This window comes from Diorhabda carinulata, chromosome 2 (assembly GCF_026250575.1).
Source record: "Diorhabda carinulata isolate Delta chromosome 2, icDioCari1.1, whole genome shotgun sequence".
NCBI lineage: Eukaryota > Metazoa > Arthropoda > Insecta > Coleoptera > Chrysomelidae > Diorhabda > Diorhabda carinulata.
Window position 1 is genome coordinate 31,546,254 of NC_079461.1, and position 19,010 is coordinate 31,565,263.

General features: G+C 32.9%; 1 protein-coding gene across 2 annotated transcripts in view; it reads right to left on the reverse strand.

Annotated features, from left to right (window-relative positions):
* Nucleotides 1-2,143: 2,143 nt before the first annotated feature.
* The window catches only part of LOC130890651 (neprilysin-2), a 63,943-nt gene continuing 47,076 nt past the window's right edge, over nucleotides 2,144-19,010 (reverse strand). Inside the window, exons 9-11 of one of the 2 annotated variants that reach the window (XM_057794852.1) lie at nucleotides 18,830-18,998; nucleotides 16,598-16,848; nucleotides 2,144-2,771 (exon numbers count right to left, since the gene is read on the reverse strand). In XM_057794852.1, coding sequence (XP_057650835.1) covers nucleotides 2,433-2,771; nucleotides 16,598-16,848; nucleotides 18,830-18,998 — 759 coding nt within the window. In that variant the 3' untranslated portion in view covers nucleotides 2,144-2,432. Of the gene's footprint in view, nucleotides 2,772-3,623; nucleotides 9,397-16,597; nucleotides 16,849-18,829; nucleotides 18,999-19,010 lie in introns of those variants that run through there. The other variant, XM_057794851.1, reaches the window with a different exon arrangement.

The following is a 19,010-nucleotide window of genomic DNA, read 5'->3' on the forward strand; positions in this document are numbered from 1 at the left end:
TAGATTTTAAAATCTCTGAAAAACAAATTCAATAAATTTATTCGTTAACCTGCTAAACTATTATTTATTCATTATCATTCGTTCAAATTTCTTGGCACACGCTGTATTAACAATTCGTTCTATTATCACATTTAATAAATAAACATTTTGACCTGCATTATAATCATCAGCATTGATTTGTTACTAGATTTCAAGGGAATGCAGATATTTTTATCAAGCATACTTTTTTAGAGAAAAGAGTTTTCCTTATTTGTATGAAAATTTTTGAAATATACCATATCGAGAAAACTTTAAACATGGTAATACCTTGTGTTGTCAGTCTTAAATCTGTATAAGGGTGAAGGAAAGCCTTTAATTTTTAGAAATCATCAAAAATTGAGTCAAGAAAGTATTTGATAGTGTTCAAATAGTTGACATCATTGTAGAAAATTGATAAACTAAAAGGGCAAAGAATGAACAACCAACTTCAAAGAAACCTTCCGGCCAACATCCCAAGAGATGGTACGAAACATGGACATCTAGTTCTCAAGAGGCAGAATAGTAGAAGTAACAAGAATAAGTCTTAAGAAAAAATGAAGAAGAAGAAGAAGGCGAAAAAATAAACATTATTCGGACTTTGTCCTAGGAAAATCAATCGTTGGGAAGTGGTTTATTAAGTTCAAAAGAGGCAAACATATCAAAAGGAACGTCTTGGACATATCGAGAATGATTATTTGGATATGCAAAAGCTCTGTTCAGAGTAGGCGCCGCGCGAGGTCACAATCGACAAAAACAGTGACAAATCGATGATTATGAGCAGTGTTTGAAGCTGTTCAATCGTAATATACATAAACATAAGCATGGTCTATTACGTAGAATTATTGGAGTGCAGACAAACGGCCATATTTGAAGAAGAAAGAGTTGTTTCATCAAGACTATGTACCATGTCACAAAGCGAAGAAAACGATGGCAACATTGCATAAATTGGATTTCGAATTGCTTCCGTGTCCACGGTATTCTCCAGATCTGTCCCCTGTCTCATACCTCAAGAGGATGTTCCCTGGACAGAAAGTTTGCACTGATGGGGTGATTATCGTCAAAACTGAAGCCTTTGAAATGATTTAACGATATAAATTTGTGTAACATACTTATACAGTCAAATAACCGTTAATCTATAACTTTTTGATTTCCCAACGATGATAAAGTAGAAAATCTACCAATGTGGTTTAATTTCTCGATTCAAATTTACAATTATTCTCATCGACTTCCGCTTTATAAAAAATTAATAATGTGAATTCTTGATTCAATTCAATCAAATTGTTAGTAATCTTTATCGTACAAATTTAAAAAAAACCGTATTAAGACATAATTTGTAATATTTGTGCCTTAGATGAAAATAATACCGTCTAGCGATTTACTTGAAAAAAAAAATCGTTTTGTGACTACAACCTATTCTAGATGGCGTTAGATAAAATAAGTCCTTGATGAATTTCAGTTGATCCCGTTTAATTTATTTGTGCATTAAATTTTTTGAGTTTTGGCCGATAATTAGATTTTAGTAATATTTTTTTCAAATATTTACAGCTACTTCAATTCAAATTCATTCAAACTTTCTTATAAATAATGAAGATTAATAGTTTTTCAAGAAAACTGTGGTTTTCAGAAAAAATAATAAAATTATCATTGTATACAAATATCAAGTTAGAATTTTGGGCCTAAAACTTGGTAAGAAATGATTTGTATTTATATGCTTTTCCTTAAAAAGTAAAATTTGGACTTAATACGGTTTTTGGACATTGCGATATTTGTATTTTTGCGTACATAAGTGGTCAGCTCGGCACTTTGTAACAAAATATTGTTTTTTCTTTTACTTTCTCCAACTAACATGGAACAATTAGAAATAGTATTAACGTGACTTTGAAAAGACTATTAGTACAAATAACATTTATATTTCATTATTTCTAATATTAAATTTAAAACATCTAGCTTCAATCCCATATTATTTAGTTTATTTTTGTCTACACAATTTATTGAAAATTTACTAAAAATGAAACGGATACAACAATGAATGAACGAAATGTTTTTTATTTTTGTATCTCTTTTTGTATGTCAATCGTTGTATTGGGAAATCTGTTTGCTTCCAGTCTTTTTTTTATCATCTAAGTTTTTAATTGGTGCTTCATCTCAATAAAACAACCTTCTCAAACAGAACTAACACTTGATGAGTCAACTGCTTCAATTTGACTACCTACTTTCTTTGCCTAACATTTTGGGATAAATATTTAGTACAGTTTATTTTTTCGCGTTTTAGAAACATGTTCGTAATGGATTGAAAGCAACTCTACTAATTTTGATATAATTCAAGTTGTATAATTTATTTTAAAATAAGACAATAATTTATCAACAAAACTTCAAATATTATATGATTATTTTTCCTTATTATCACGGTTCATCTACCAAACTGTGCATTTTTTATTAGGATTCATATTCGATCCACTCGGACATTTGAAATCCTTTCTAAAATATTCAGAATTTCTCAAGGGCCCTAATACCCTGAAACGACCTGGTGAATGATATCCTGTTAGAACTCGCAACTTGAGGGATTCCGGTCTATATTTAGAGCACCAAGAATTGGCCGCCGATATCCAAAACATTTGATTCGGTGTGTATTTCAAACCAGGTAGTTTGGGTTCTTGTCCGTGTCTTTTCACCCAACTATTGTACGCCAAGTATGCTTCTTTTATACCACCATTATCAGCTATATTCTCTCCTTGGGTATTTATACCATTCAACTAAAATTTAGAAACAGAAACTAACTACTAAAAACGGTGCATAGTAAACGTGCGATTACACAAAAAAAACTTTTCACTCTAAAGTGCTAACATGCATTTATTCGTGCAGAGACTTCAGGTAGGCTGCAAGCATTTGCTTTGTAAACGAAACTCACTTTCTCGTCATCTATAAACGTCTTTGAGCAGACTACAAGTAAAATACAGGATTTTTATTTAAAAGTAAAGGTTTGATTCAATCCCATCCAAAAAATCGAATTATTTTTGATAATTATAGTCTAGAGCTACCAATTTTAGAGTATACCAAATTAACATTAGAATCTCAATTTAAGAAGCCTGGATAAACTATTCTCAACTAAAGATTTAAATTTATTTTAGTCCGTTTACTATGAGAAAATTCATTTCGAGAAAATCTGAATCAACAGGCATTGATTGAGGATTTTTTAACAATTTGTTACTTAATTTTATTACATAAATATTACACTTATTAATTGTGTCTTCCCCTTCAGTTTCACATATTTTCCTTGCTGCTACGACTGCCTTAAACTTTTGTTTCCAATAATTTCTTAACAATTCACTAATTTCATATTTATCGCGCTCCATATGTAAACAGACATTTCTGTATCAAAAAAAAAGTTATACATGTTAAATTACGTAATGAAGGCCATTTCTCCCATATGGTATGAGGTATTAGCTAGTTTAAGACAACTTTTTGTGAAAAATGACACACAAAATTATCGTTAATATACGTTGTCAACAACAAAACATGCAAGTATAATAAATACACATGAATTCCTCACCTGTTGATTGTATATCTTGAAGTAAAAATTATTTGGTAGGAAAAAACGAAGAAAATCAGTTTTAAATTAGATTTACTATAAAAAAGTGTTTTACATGAATTTCATAAATCAATTATGTTACTTTTAAATTCTTGGCAAGCCTTGGCAAGTGTCCACGAACACAAGCAAGTAAACGGGGTGTTCGGCTTAGCTTACATGAGCTTACTGCCGATTTAAGCTAGTAACGGTTTTAAAACACAGATCAAAAAAAGCTTGTAGCACTCACTCACGAATTATTTACAAGTTGGTTCGTTTTTATTGTCGCTTACGAGCTCTTGCCTGACTTTTTAACATCCACCATCTTCACTGTCGACATTTTCGTTTCCTTTGTTGTTAAATGTGTCGAACCAAACGTATTAGCTAACACTACTTCAACGTTGCTTGTCCTAGACACACTAACGCTATCGCTATCCAAACGTTTATGAAGACTTGGGGTTTGTGTACATTTGCCAAGCTTCGTCAAGCGTGTAAACGTAGCATTACAATTACATTTTGTAATTCTAAATAGCGATTTATGCCATAAATTAATTCAGTAAACTAACTGTTCCATCAAAAGAAAGGTAATTCATAATGGAAGTTATATCTCTTGATAGTTTTGATGGGTCGCCATATGCCAGTAAAAAAATTTTATGATTTCATTGGTGATGTGGTTTCAATAACAACGATAAAACAAAACACAAGGACACCTCATCCTGACAGCGGTAGTAACACAAAACCGATTAAATTATATAGAAACTATTGGTAAGTTATAGAGGATGTTTTTAAATTCTTTCTTTAAACAAACCGGTTTTTAACAATGATATGATAATTATTTAATCAATTATAATTAAATTGGAACATGTTAATATTCATAATTGAGGCGAGAAGACTTCTAATGTATATTTTCAATTACAAAAATAGGTTGACCAAAGTATTGTACATAAAATATTACACAGGATGATTATGGAATCAATAATTTATATATAGATCAGAACCACAATCACCAATGCACCACCAATGTTAAATTTTGTATTGCGTTAGCTTTTTAACTAGATTTCTATTTATGCGGAAGATCCATCTAGAGATCTAAATCTGTAAAATAGCCGATTTGTCTTTTTTTACTATAATAAACGAAGCGCGGTCCATGAGTTCTTGGCCTCGAATAGTAAATAGAGAGCGTTCGCAAAGATATTTAAGTCTCAACAAGCTTTATACAAACTTTCATATTGCTGCGTCGATAAATTTTATCAAAATTCACAAATTGAGTTTCGTGCTGGTATGAAATTTGTGATTGAACAAGGATTAACATCAACATAAATAAAAAACAGAATGGAGGCGGTTTACGGTGACTCGTGTTCATCATTTTCTTTCAAAAGTTAAAAATTGGTTTACTAGAGCCAGTGACAAGTTTTAGGTGGTCATTTCAAAACTCACGAAACTTTCTACAGTAAATCTTGTTGAAACTTGACTTTTGAAAGATTTTTCTGTACCGTTGACGCAGATATTCTCTAGGTCTTTGTCAAGGATACTACGGGAACATATTAAAACGCGTAATATTCTACATTTCGAAGGTCCTAGCACAGGTATGAATGAAAAGTAGGAATCCTCCAACGGTTTGGATCTTGCTTGCAATTCAACACCTCAGTAGTCGTTTACGAACATTTTTGGAGTGCAGTTCAGTTTTACTCGTGCTTCGATCTTACTATTAGAATAAATATTTTATAATGAAGTATTGAAAAAATTTTTTTTGTTAAAGATTGATAAGATACTCGTGTAAAGACAATAATCGTGTGTAGAAAATTTCGTGATTTTTGAAATGACCACCTGAAATTGGTCACTGGCTCTTGGTCTACAAGTTGTTTTGTTGGGGACCACAATCATTAAAGGAAGAAATTTTTCGAATCGATTGGCGCTTAAATAAAAGTAATTGCAGTATAAACCAGGATTTCCAAAACAAGTGTTCTATAGAACCTATAGAGCCTTTAAATATGACAAAAAGTAGTGCTCGAATTCTCAGCACAGTGGAAAAGCAGCGTGAAGTAGATTGCTCTGCGCGATTTTTATAACTTTACCGTGAGGACCAAGAAAGAAAGTGCTTTATTATTATGATTTGGCATCCGAAAGAGATTTCATAGAGAGGCAAAAATTATCGAAAACAAACGCAGAATAATCCGTCTAGATGTATATCCACTACATAGCTCTGATCTGGCTCCGTCCGGTGTACGAACATTTTGAATCTAACGAGGCATTATATCTTTATAGTGGCAAAGAAGCTTTAGTCAGACATTCTGAAAAGTATGTGGAGATAATGAAATAGCTATTTGTATACCAAGGACTGAGAGTAACATGATAAATAATTATTTATAAGTGATTAAATTACTGATGGAAAGAGCAAATTTGACTAACCATTACTTCGTTTAACTTTTAGAAATAAGTAATTAGTGACACAAAAAGTACCTTTCTTTAGACGTCTCAGTCTGTTTTCTAATTAATTTACGTCATAATATATCACCTTGCTCAAAATTTCACATTATAAAGGTATACATTCTAATTGAAATTGCTTATTTGAAATTATACCTCTTTTTTTTTTGCAGTACTACTGTATGTAGTATATAATAATTAATTACCAATATTTTTATAGGGTTTTCTAATAAATTAGATCCTTTAAAAGAGAAATCATTAAAAATGTATAAACCCTGCTATGTAGTTACTAAAACGTACCGACTAATAGCAGAAAAGTTTGAGTACAAAAATGGACAATAACATCCAAAAAGGTATGTGAATACCTATAACAAACAATGGTTTTACTATAATGAAATGTTTTTTTATAGTAAATTACTTAATGTAACTATTTTTTAAAATCTCTGTTTATACTATTAACTAGCAACCAGCGCTGGTTTCGTAAATATTTTCGGTCGAAAACTATTTGATACCGTAGCTACTGGTTTTTAAGAAGCTGATTGTGTTTGTCACGCAGATGTGTGATAGCTTCTTCTCACTGAACCGAGTGGAAGGGTTTGTAAACATTCATTACTAGCACCGTGACTGATGAACTCATCAGTTATTTTCAGTTTGTAATCATACAAATAATGAGAAGAAAGCTGCTACTTTAAATCGAGATATTAGGTTCGTTCCAACCCATCAAAAAATCGTCCTTGGTACGGTGACGATTCTGCGCAATAGAGATTACGTGTACCAACCGGGCGGTTACCGTTTTACTTGGTTGATAGCAAGTACTGTTACAATAATCGTGCATAGCCAGAGATTGCGCAGAAAATATAATTTAAAAGCTTCCAATAACTGTTCCAAGAACGGACTCGATTAGCAGGTTGAAACAAACCAATTAGGATCGTTCCAATCCATCAAAAAACCGTTCATGGTACGGTGACGATTCTGCGCAATAGAGATTACGTTCCAACCGACTTGGGTATTGTTTGTGAATCCGTTTTCTATACTTGGTTGATAGCAAGTACTGTTACAAATAGCCGGAGATTGCGCAGAAAATATCTATAAACGGTTCCGATAACCGTTCCAAGTACGGTCCCGATTAGCATGTTGAAACAAACCTATCGTTGTAATCAGTGGTGGATTCAGCATCGGGCCGGGCAGGATCTAGCTTAGGGCAAATTTTGTTTTAATTTCGATTTCCAAATTAAAAAAAATTATTGTTGACAAGAACAGTTTTGAAATGTTCTCAGAATTAGAGTTATTGAATAAAAATTCAAAATATATATGCAGTATATTATACTAAATACTTTAACGTCTCTACATTGCCTCTAATTGAGACCTGAGATTTCAAATTTCAGAGGTCAGTAGTGGCGGTAAATTTGTAAAACCGCCTCAAATTAAGAATTTTTCTAGAAGCGGATGCTGAAAACGTGGATAAGAGAAACCGCGGAAAATGTTTTACTTTATATAACCGAGAAGCAACTAAAACTAAGAGTTGTGGGAAAAACCCAGCTTTGACGAAAGCATGAACGAACCAATAATGAGATTTCAAAGGGCTGATGAAAAGATAGGTTTAACCAATTTTATCATCTAAACATATATACAGTTTTCATCCTCTCAAACTCTCAATTGAAAACAAGAAGGCAGAATAAATAATTTGAAGTAAACTTTGAAAATTTGTAAGTACAATAATTGCTGCTTTATTGTGGTCCACACACTAAGACATTTTGCCACTTACTGCGGAAATATTTGTTGAGCTCTATGAGGTAGAATAATATTCACTGATATGGAATTTACTCTTCAAGTAAATGAAGTGAAATTATTGACATAACTTAGGGGCCGTCCATAAATGTCATGATGGCTGTGAGGGAGGGGATTGCATACAAACATCCTGGTCGATCACATGAGAGACGGGGTGATTAGCAAACTAATCTCATCATATTATTATATTTTCAATATTTTTATTCGAATAGAAGAATTTCAAAGCGTTGCAGAATCAGATTTCTGTCTAATAAAAAATAAATATTGAAAATTTTACTGCATTACTTGCTAATATATATTTTTTAAAATAATTTTACATAATAAGTTTAACGATAGAAACAACATTATAATAGAATATAATTGAAGGTCGTGAAAGCCAACTGTTTCAGAAAAATATCTCGTATGTTTGAAATGAGTTGAATATGAGTAAACATATTATACCACGAATTCGTGCTTCGGAGTTTTTCCAGAAAAGCGTCCGCATACGAAAACCAAGAAACGGTAAGACTGCCCACTGCGAGTCGAGTTCCGTACATGCTCAAACTTGCACGTCTAGTGCACTGGCTATCGATGTTCAACTCTTTCATGTACAAGTTGTCATCAAGCAGTGTGTGTAGTTGATAGCTGTTCTAAGATGCGAAGTTCTTGGTTAAATGTAGTTTTTTACGGGCGCCCATACCAATTGATCAGAGCAAAGAAGGTTTAAAAGTACCAAACCAGCAAGAACACGATGGTAAATCGTTTGCAGAATTTTTATTAATGAATAGCCTTCACATGGAATGTTGGCAAAATATCGAAAAATTGCCGTATAACTACTATTGTCCAACAGGTTGAAGATGATCAATAAGAAATTAAAATAAATTCAATATTTCATCCTGCTCAATCACGTGAGGGGGTAGGGGGCTCAAAAATGCCTCAAAATCCATCACGAGATTTATGGACGGCCCTTTATTAAAGTTTCTCGTTGAATCACTCTCCTCTAAGTACTGTAGTAATTGATATTTGTTATGCAACAGTTAAAAAGAATGTGGATTGAAATCTAATATTTTGTTATCAATCAAAAAAAAACACGATGCTCCCTCCCTTACCGATTAACAATGAATAATAACATTTTATTTATAATAATGTTCCAACAGGTGATTCTACAAAAATATTAAGGATTTACATAGACGGTTGTGCGTTGTTGCCAAAATACAGAGCAAATAGACTTAAAAAAACTTAAATACAAATCAACATCCTAATAAAGGACATCGATAAAAAAGCTACCACACTTGACATTTGTTTAAAGGATTCATAGGAGATCCTAAAGGACAATTAAAATCTTTAGCAAAATATTCCATATTAGCTAGAGGTCCATTTACTCTGAATTTATCAGGTACGTGTTCATCTGTAATAATTAATTGTTCTAATTCTTCTTTTCTGGTTCGCGAACACCAAATACTAGCTGCCGATATCCAGAGCATTTGTCTACCTGTATATTTGAGACCAGGCAAAAAATGCTCTTCCCCGTTACGTGATACCCAGGTGTTGTAAGCTAAATATGCTTCTTTGATGCCACCATTATCAGCTATGTTTTCGCCTTGCGTGTTAATGCCATTCAACTGAAAGTAATTGTGAAGCCAGTGTTAGTTTAGGTGCAGCCATGCAGTGAATTATTGTTGACGACTTAACCACGCACTTACTCGATTCTTCTTTATCGGTTTCCATATTTTTATGAGCAAAACAATTATTGTAAATAGTAATTTAACTACAATTTTGATATAAATTATAACTGTGAGGATATTCTTTGAATTACCAATAGTATAGAATTGCATAGGACTAAAAAAGAAATTAATTAGCTAAAGTATCGGTATATGAAAACATTCGATTTCAAGCGTCCGCTACACAAGTATAGATGGCTTTCGATCTAAGCCACCAACGACCTGTAGAACGTAAATTATCCAAATCGTCAGCCCATTTCTCAAAAATTAATTATAGTTCATGGAATATTCAATATAATCTACGATTTTTGTAAATGTATAGATTTGAAATAAACATACTTTTGTTTCAAAATCATTGGTATTGCCTCTTATTTTTCCTATGCTACTGCTTCGCGGAGCGTTAAATTTTTTGCAACCTTTGTGTTAGTCAATAGTTTTCGAAATATCAGAACAAACAAATTTTCCCTCTTTACTATTTGTATGACAGTTTCGTAAACATGGTTTGTTCTCCTAAGTTATATTTAATACGACATCTTCCTTGCATAATGGAAAGAAACTTGTTCTACGGACATAGAAACCGTGAAATTTCGTAAATATAGATTTAGAACAAACTTGTTCCACAGACATAGAGACAAATTTCGTGAATGTAGATCGCAATGAGAAGAAATTTGTTCCACAGGCATAGAAACCATGAAATTTCGTGAATATAGATCGCATTTCAACCAAAAGTTCAATAAACTCCAATGAGTATGTATTTCAAAGATAAATTAATTCAGATTGCCACAAATATTCCATTGATGCTAAAGCTAATTCTATTTGATTTGGTATTATAGCATTCCTTACTGCTTGAGTGGATACTTTATTAATGCCATTTGGAACTATCTGGAACTATGTAGACATTAAATATCACCATCACCTCAAATTTGCTTGTCGGGTGTCGAGGTTGGGAGCAATGTGTCACTTAGCTAAGGCAGCTTCACAAAAACTTGGAAACCTTTTTAAGACCAAAAAATCATATACTCCGTAACAGCTGTCTATCCTCTACAAAGCCCAGATCCGTCCATCTTTGGTGTATTGCTCGCACATTTGGAGCTCGGTTCCCAAGCATACCCTGAAGATGCTCGACTAAATACAGAAGAGAGCAATTCGACTTATAGGCGACCCAGAGTTGACCAGGAACTTGGACAGCTTAAATCATAGAAGAAAAGTCGCTGACCCGACTCTGTTTTACTGATACGACCACGGCAGATTCTCTTCCGAGCTGTCTAGTACAGTCCTACCTAGAGCAATTTTTGCAAGATCTACTGGGCAGGTAGACGTGGCTCATGAACAACGAGTTCCCCCATGACGCTTAGAACGTCCATTTATCAGGACTCCTTCCTTTGAAGAAGTGCAAGACCGTGGAATCAGCTACCAAGGCACGTCTTTTCCGAATACTACAAGCTACAGAAGGCACAGGGAAGGCACCACTCGAATTTCATCAAATTGCGTGATTTCCATTTCTGTATATATTAACTGATGTCTTAGTGTCAAGATGTTTCTATTCCTGTAACCATGAAATAAACAAGCGTTTTGTTTAGATTAATTCAAAACGCGAAATGAATCATCCAACTCCATTTGTGAAATTAAACGCTTTTTTTCCAAACATGAACAACTTTAACTGATCACAACTTATATCTGAAAACAGTTAGCAATGTACCAGTCTTTCACGGGCTTCATCAAAGAAACTGTCTTACGAACAAAATGTTTTCATTTCTGCAACCATGATGCAAATAAGGGTTGTTTTGAGAAAAACTCAAAGTCTCTTTGCGCAATTGAATGCTTTTCTTCCATAATGAACTTCACTTTCATTCATCAATTCTTCGTATCCACATCAATGAGTACATTTCTTATGGTTTTTCCACGTCTATTGAGCATACAAAATTTTAACGACAAAATAGAAACATAATTATTGTCATCATTTCATGAATACTTGAACAAAATTTAAATTGGTTCGATTATCGGAGCCGGAAGATGACTCGGGACAATTTCATGGTAAGGTATTCCAAAAACTACTGGATTTGACGTTCCAGTTATTACTTGTTCTTCTTAGCGTGCCGTATCAAGTCCCCTTGACGTTGGCGATCAGTATGGCAAAACTCTATCTTGAGCTAGTCTAAATAACTGTCCTGCTTCTTTTATCCCAGTCCATTCTCTAATATTCTTCAACCAAGAGACTTATTTCCTTCCAATTCCTCTATGACCTTCAACTTTACCTATCATAATCAACTGGAGGATATTAAAACGGCTACCACGCATTATGTGTCCCAAATTAGCTATTTTCCTGCATTTAATGTTTAATAAACCGCATCGTTTGTTTGCTTAGCTGTCCACGGTATCTTGAGCATGCGTCTATATAACCATATTTCAAAAGCCTCTAAGCGATTAATGGTAGATATTTTTAAAGTCCATGCTTCGACACCATATAAGAGAACTGACCATACGTAACATTTCCTAATCGGGATCCAGTTGTTCGGTAATGTAGCAACCAAGATATTTGAAACTTGACAGTCTTTGAATCGTTTGTCTGTTTACCTGTAGCTGTGTGTCATGGTACGGCAAGCGACTAAATACCATATATTTAGTTTTAGAACAGTTAATGTTTAGACCCATCTCTCTTTCCACTCTGTCAATGGCGTTTAAAAGGCATTGCAGTCCATTCAAGTCGTCACACGGTACAACTGTATCGTCTGTATCTGATTGTATTTATAACTTTACCGTTAATTTTTACTCCATATGATAAGTTGTGTCTAGCTTACTTAAAGATCTTATTTGAATACAAATCAAACATAAGTGGTGAGAGTATGCAACTTTGTCTGACTCCTCTTAAGATTTTGCATTCTTCTGTCTATTTTTCGTTGATTCGAACGGCCGCTCTTTGGCGCCAATTTGATTTTTCGATAATTCTTACGTCAAAACTATCAACTAGTTGTTTTCGTTAATATATTTATTAACTTGTCGTGTAACGTTCGAATGCCTTTTCGTAATCGATAAAGACTGCAAATACATCTTTCCGTTGGTCCCGGCAAAAAAAGTCGACATTGAAGCAGACAAGTATTTAGACATTTTTCATTCCACAGATTTAATTATGATAAGGCTTTGATTAGATACACTTTGGTTATTTTTTTACATATACGTAAATACATATTTTTTTCTACGTTGGTCATACATAGCGACTATTAATCTTCTTAATTAATTTTCATTATTATTTATGAAAAAATAATAAAAATTTCGATTATCCGAACCACCTCTAACAACATTAATTCGGATAATATACGCTGTACTTTAAAGCGTGAACATTTTCGTTCCTCGACGCTTGAATTCGAATATTTTATGTGCCCCGATGATGTATCTGACTAATTTCATTTTTAGTTTGTTAGACTATAATAGTTTCGCACAAATAAATATGTTGAATGTGCCACATAGCTAGGAGCTATACTGTAGTTTTGTACATTTTAGAAACATCCCTCGTATAGCACTTCTACACTTTCCATTTTATTGCTCTTAATAAGAATATCAATAAACAGGTATTAATAAACGATATAAACGGAAAACATAGTTCATCAAGATCACAATGTGGTTTGCATTGATTCCTACATACGTAGCTTTACAGATTTCTATGTATTAACATTGAATGTTGTCAGTAAAAAGCTTTTTATTATGTTTTTTAACCATGTGGCACACCCTTAAGTTAATTTTTCGTCAATTCAGTTTGAAATCGTGTATATATTCCCATAATTTCGTTTGCAGTAAAAGCAATAGTTTACAGTGAATAAAGTGAAAGAAAGAGAAAGCTTGCTACAAAACCAACAAAGCAAAAACTGATTTTTGTATACAATATTTAAGATGATATGATATTATTAAAAGGGTCCGAAATCATTAGTAAATGATTAGGCTATTAGTACTTGTTGTTTGCAATCATTTGAAAAGTATATTCTATGCTTCTGGTTCAAATATATATACCAGGATGGTCCCAGAAGTACCTGGTCCAAAAAAAACGCAAACATTTTGGAAAAAAATATATTTATTTTTCAACGTAATCTCTTTTTAGCTCTATACACTTCTCCCGGCCGTTTTTACTTGATTTCTTTGCTCAAACGTTGCCATAAGTTCGCAGAATACTCCTTGATGTTCAAAGACAATTATCCCACGCGCATCCCAAAAAACCGACTTCATGACCTTGCCTGCAGATAGAACAGTCTTTGCTTTCTTTGGAACCTATTTTTCCTTTTCAGTCCATTGTTTTGATTTTTGTTTGTTTCGGGTGTGAAGTGATACACCCACCGGAAGCGGCGCGGTTTCTGTGAAACATTGCCGAACACTCGATGGAAACATCTTTACGACGTACGCTGTGTTTGTTCCATTGTGAGAAAACGCGGCTTCCATCTCGCGCACAGCTTTCTCATGTCCAAATTTTCAGTTATTATGCGATGTATTGCACTTTTTGTAATGTACTGCAGTAGGTACTCACCCAGAGTAGAATCTAGCTAACGCCTTTCAAATAAAAAGTATTGTATCACTAATTTTTTCCATGTTTACTAATTCACTGAAAACAGTTACTACTGATTGCTGTCAAACAAATACTAAACAACGTGGCAGTGGTATTGTTCAAGCAACTACCGCCATCTCTAGGTCAGTTCAGATATTTCTGGAACCATCTTCGTACCAATATTGTCTTCTTTTCAAAATTATTATTAAAAATCTACAAGAAGATTCGCTACAAAAAAATTACATCCAAAATAATCGACTTTATTGGTATTTATAGTTATTACAGCAAACTTTGATGAAGTTTAGCTCTCATATCATAGATGGCGTCACAGGTTTGTAAAACGAATAACTACTAAAAAATGACAACGAAAAACGTTTATGTTTTTTTTTAATATTAGTAGATCTGTTTTACGATTTATTTTTAAATTATTTCAATCATTTTTTATTGTTTAAAGCCGTAAAAAATTAACGATGAAAATGAAATAATAGTTTTTATGATGCCAAACTACACGAGTTTATTTAAATTTATTCATTACTATCAATTTTATCTCATGCGTAATTAATTTTCAAATGTCGCCACGTTTTTTAATGTACAGCACTATCCGTGTTTTTTAGAACTTATGTTAAAAATTTGGAGGAATGTAATGATGTACCTAATAGGAGATTCGATTAATTGAACTATTGTTGTAAAATTTTTTTATCGCTTGTTTCATGAAGCGCACAAAGTACACTGTAGACGCGAAGTTTAGTTTTTCAAATTAAAAGTTTTAGGTAGGGGAAAGTCAGCGTAAGAGGCAGTGGTACAACCATGTAAGACGGATGGACGAGAAAAGACTTCCGAGAATAGTCCTAGAAAACATTCCGCCCGGCTCAAGGCCTTCCGGGAGACCACCTAAAAGGTGGAAAGATAGTTGGCAATCCACCTCTCAGGAAAAGATGCAGAGGCAGCTTCAAAATTAACAAATCGACAGATCTCCAAGAAGTAGAAGAAGAAGTTTTAGGTAGTAGCTCAGTTCGAAAACCATTTGTTATCATCTTGTGTTTCACTGGTTCTTTAAAGCTGATTTTTCATGAAAAATTGTTATTCCTTCACGTGATTCGTCACTCAAAATCCATGTAAAACGCTTCTTAAAATGCCTGATAACGTTCTTCTTCAGCTGAAGAACAACATTGTCGTTTGTTTAAGGAAATTATGCACCTAACTTGATCAGATAGATTAATCAAGATGATAACTAGTCACTAATCTAGCTTCCTGTTGGAAATATAGGAAAAAATCTTCTTATTTCCTCTTAAGCGCATTAAAACTTGATAAACATTCGCAAGAGGGGCCAACCATTGTTACTAGAATTCAAGAAGTTTCTTCAATACCAAAAATTTCGCACTAAAATTTTCACCGAGTTGGCCTACACAAATGAAAGAGAAGTTGGAATCTCTACTCCATAATTTGATGGGTTTTTGTCGCGATTTAAGCAAAATAATTCCGATTTTTCGCGTCGATTCATAACTGTACATGAAACCTGGATTGATCACTACAATCCTGAAACGAAAGAACAGTGGATTGTAAAGAGGAAACTTGTAAAAAAGCGACCGCATTTGTAGAATAGGAAAGTGCTTTTCTATCTACTCACGGTGATCGCTATGACTAAAATTGTATGTCGAATTGGTTGACCGCCTACCCTTTTCACCTGATCTGGCCTCCAGCGACTTTTTCCTGTTTTTTAACCTCTAAGTTTTGTTTGCAGGAAAAAGTTTTCCATCATCGAACATCGGTGGAATAATTGTATAGACTCAAAGGAAGTTCATGAAAAAAAATGTCTAGTTTCTTCGTTAGGTCCGAAACTTTCCAGACAACACTCTTATTTCTTCTCTAATTAATGCTTTTTGCTGCTCTATATTGAATAAGAATTTTTCCATGCTTATTTGGAATATAATATTACTCTTTCGACAAATTATAAAGGTGTTAATAACTTTTATAATTACTTGAATATGCAGCAAATATATAAATTATCGGAACATGATAATTATTCGCACGAAATTTTTAAATTTTTGCGAGTATTGGATTCCGTCTTCTTTAATCGATGTTAACGAGCTTTTGCGATTGTATACACTGTATTCAGCTTCGAGTTTATCGTATTTTTTTATAATTCAAATCGTTAATTTTTGTTCATCATTTAAAATTAAAAATACAACCGGCGTATTGGATAAAAACGTCGATGTCATATTTATCTTTCACGATACAGTCATTTAAGTAAAGGAACTTGCTTGTAGAACTAAGTCGCAAGTTAAAGATTAGAATAAAATAATGAAGTAGAATAAATAAATGTATTTGTTGGATAAAAGTAACAAAAATGGTGTTAGAAAGAATATTTTAAACAAAACTTATTAAGATTATCATAGAACTATGAGTTAAAAGAGATGACAAAACATTTGCCTTTGTTATTAAGCGATTGTCGATGAATTGGTAAGTACCTACTTCTAATAATCCCAAATTCCCATTCATGCTTTTATGTATATGTATTAGTACATCCCAAACCTATTAATATAACCAAAAATATGTAAAAAATAATGTACTTACCTGAAGATTGAGCTCTGGAACGGTGTAATTAGCGTACTGATCTATGATACACTGGGCTTTTTCATCGAAACGTTCTTTGGTAGTTTCTTGCCACCAATCGACCAAATTACCGTTTTTGTCGAACTGTCTGCCTTGATCGTCGAAACCGTGCGTTATTTCATGACCGATAACGAAGCCTATGGCGCCGTAATTCATGTACCTCGGACGTTCCGAATTGAAAAAGACACCTTGGAGTATACCAGCTGGGAATTCTAAATATAAAAACAGTGAATGGACGGTTAGGTTAATAAATTGAAGTACTGCATTTTTATCAACTATTAAACAAAAAATATCAACTATTTAAGTTCTATTTGTAAGGTATTCTGATAACTTTAGATGAAGATAGGGAAATTTAAGCTTTAGGTTCGTAGTTAGAGGTATAAATGCACGCAAATATAGATTGGTTTGGAAGAGAGAAAAAAGTAGACATATATCAAAGTAGCAATCATATTTCTGCGAAAATGTGTATGGGATTTTTTCGAGGGGCTAGGTTCAGTTAACATATTTTAAATTGTTTACTTGACTTTTTGTTTCACTTACTTTCACGTCAAATTATTTATTTGTCGAGACAAAACTAATAATAATTCAGGTATATCTAATCAGCACTTAAAAATTAAATATGCTCTTGAAACCGGATATTAGTTTTCTCTAGAATTCTTAAAATAATGGTCAAACTAAGAGATCTGTTGGTGTCATTGACAAGCTGTTGGACGAATTTGAATGTGCTGATATTGAAAAATTTGACAAAGGACCTATTCCTTATGGTAAAATCTATATTTTTTGGTTAAGAAATGAACGGGAAGTTTTCCGCCCAAGTGGTTTTTTCACTGAAACCGTTTCGCGCAAGAAAAAGCCAATCGGAAAAAAATTTAGTATATATAGGTAGATCAAGTTGATGATTTTCAGTTTACCTTCGATCTCTTAAACGCCAACTTTTAGTATTAGATACAGGGTTTAAAATCAATGGTTTTAAACCTAGGATCCAATGGCGTTGAGAAAAAATGGTTGCCATTTAAAAAAAGTGAGTTAAATAACTGTCAAGCCTATTTCGGCGCTAATTTCCTGGCACTTCGTATATTATTTTGAAAAATTTTGGAAGCTCGAGCGTTATTCAAGCAAATTCTGGTAATTTTTGAGCTGTTCGTTTCTAAAGTTTTTTCTGAAAGGCTGCAAGTTTCAGAGAGCGCACGTTGAATGATAATAATTATTCAAAAGTTCGTATGTCTGCCTATTTCTACGACTCACTTTGGCAAATCAAATTTTCTTGTGCACTCGTCGAACGACAAAGTAAACGACCAAAATAAAAATTTTTCGATTTTGAATTTCCGTTTCTCAGCTCTATTTGGCTAAAGACTAATTTCTAACACAATTTTTGTTTTTAAAAATTGAATATTTGTAAATTTGCAAAAAACATATTTTTCTTTATAGTAAATAAACTTTTATAGGGGCAAAATTTTATTGACATAAGTTGTTTAGAGTCAACATTTAGATCTCTATACAAAATCTTTAATATTTTTTTTTGTTTATTTCACTTGCTGGAATAACAAATGATGAGATACGTAAACGCGATAGTTTTTTGAAAAATTTCTGATGAAATCTTGTTTGCAAAAACTTAAATCATGTAAAATAATAGTATTTTGTTAAGCGGAGCTAAACCTGAAATAAAAATTGTGGATTTCTTACAAGATTCATATCTGAGAGCTCAACAGTAATATACTGAAATTTATTATACAACCTGGACCTTGGAAGTAATGTTTAAGCGGTCTAAGAGGTTCAGAAAAGTGGAATCAGAAAGAGGTGTGGTAGAGGTGTCGTAGAGCGTACCCCTGAGCGAGACATCTCAAAAAAAAATGCGTTCGGGTATTAGAGTAAATTGCCTTTTGTTGTTGTCTTTATTTGTTATTATAGTTTATATACTTTATTCTGTCCATAATAAAATTCCTAATTTTATCGGTTTAGATAATATTTTAAAGAAAATGAATTAAATAAATACTTATTTCGTAATTTGTGTTAATGAATAGCTAAATAATAGGATGATATGAAAAAAAAATAGCAATAAAATTAACGGGGCAATCAAATTTGATTGCCTTTTGTACAAAATATAACTCAAGTAATAAAAATCAAAATTTTATTTTAGCAATCATAATTATAATAAAAAAAAAGTAGTAAAATGATTTACAATGCAGTACTTACGAATACTATTTTCTATGGACGAATAAAAAGCGTTAACAACAGCAGGTCTACCATGAGTAATCCAATCGGTTTTGTTTACGGGTTGTCTCAATCTTTTAAACGAAAATCTGGTACCAAAAAGAGTGAGGTTCAATACTGAACCAAAATAATGTTTTGAGTCGATTTCTAACTGAAAAATACG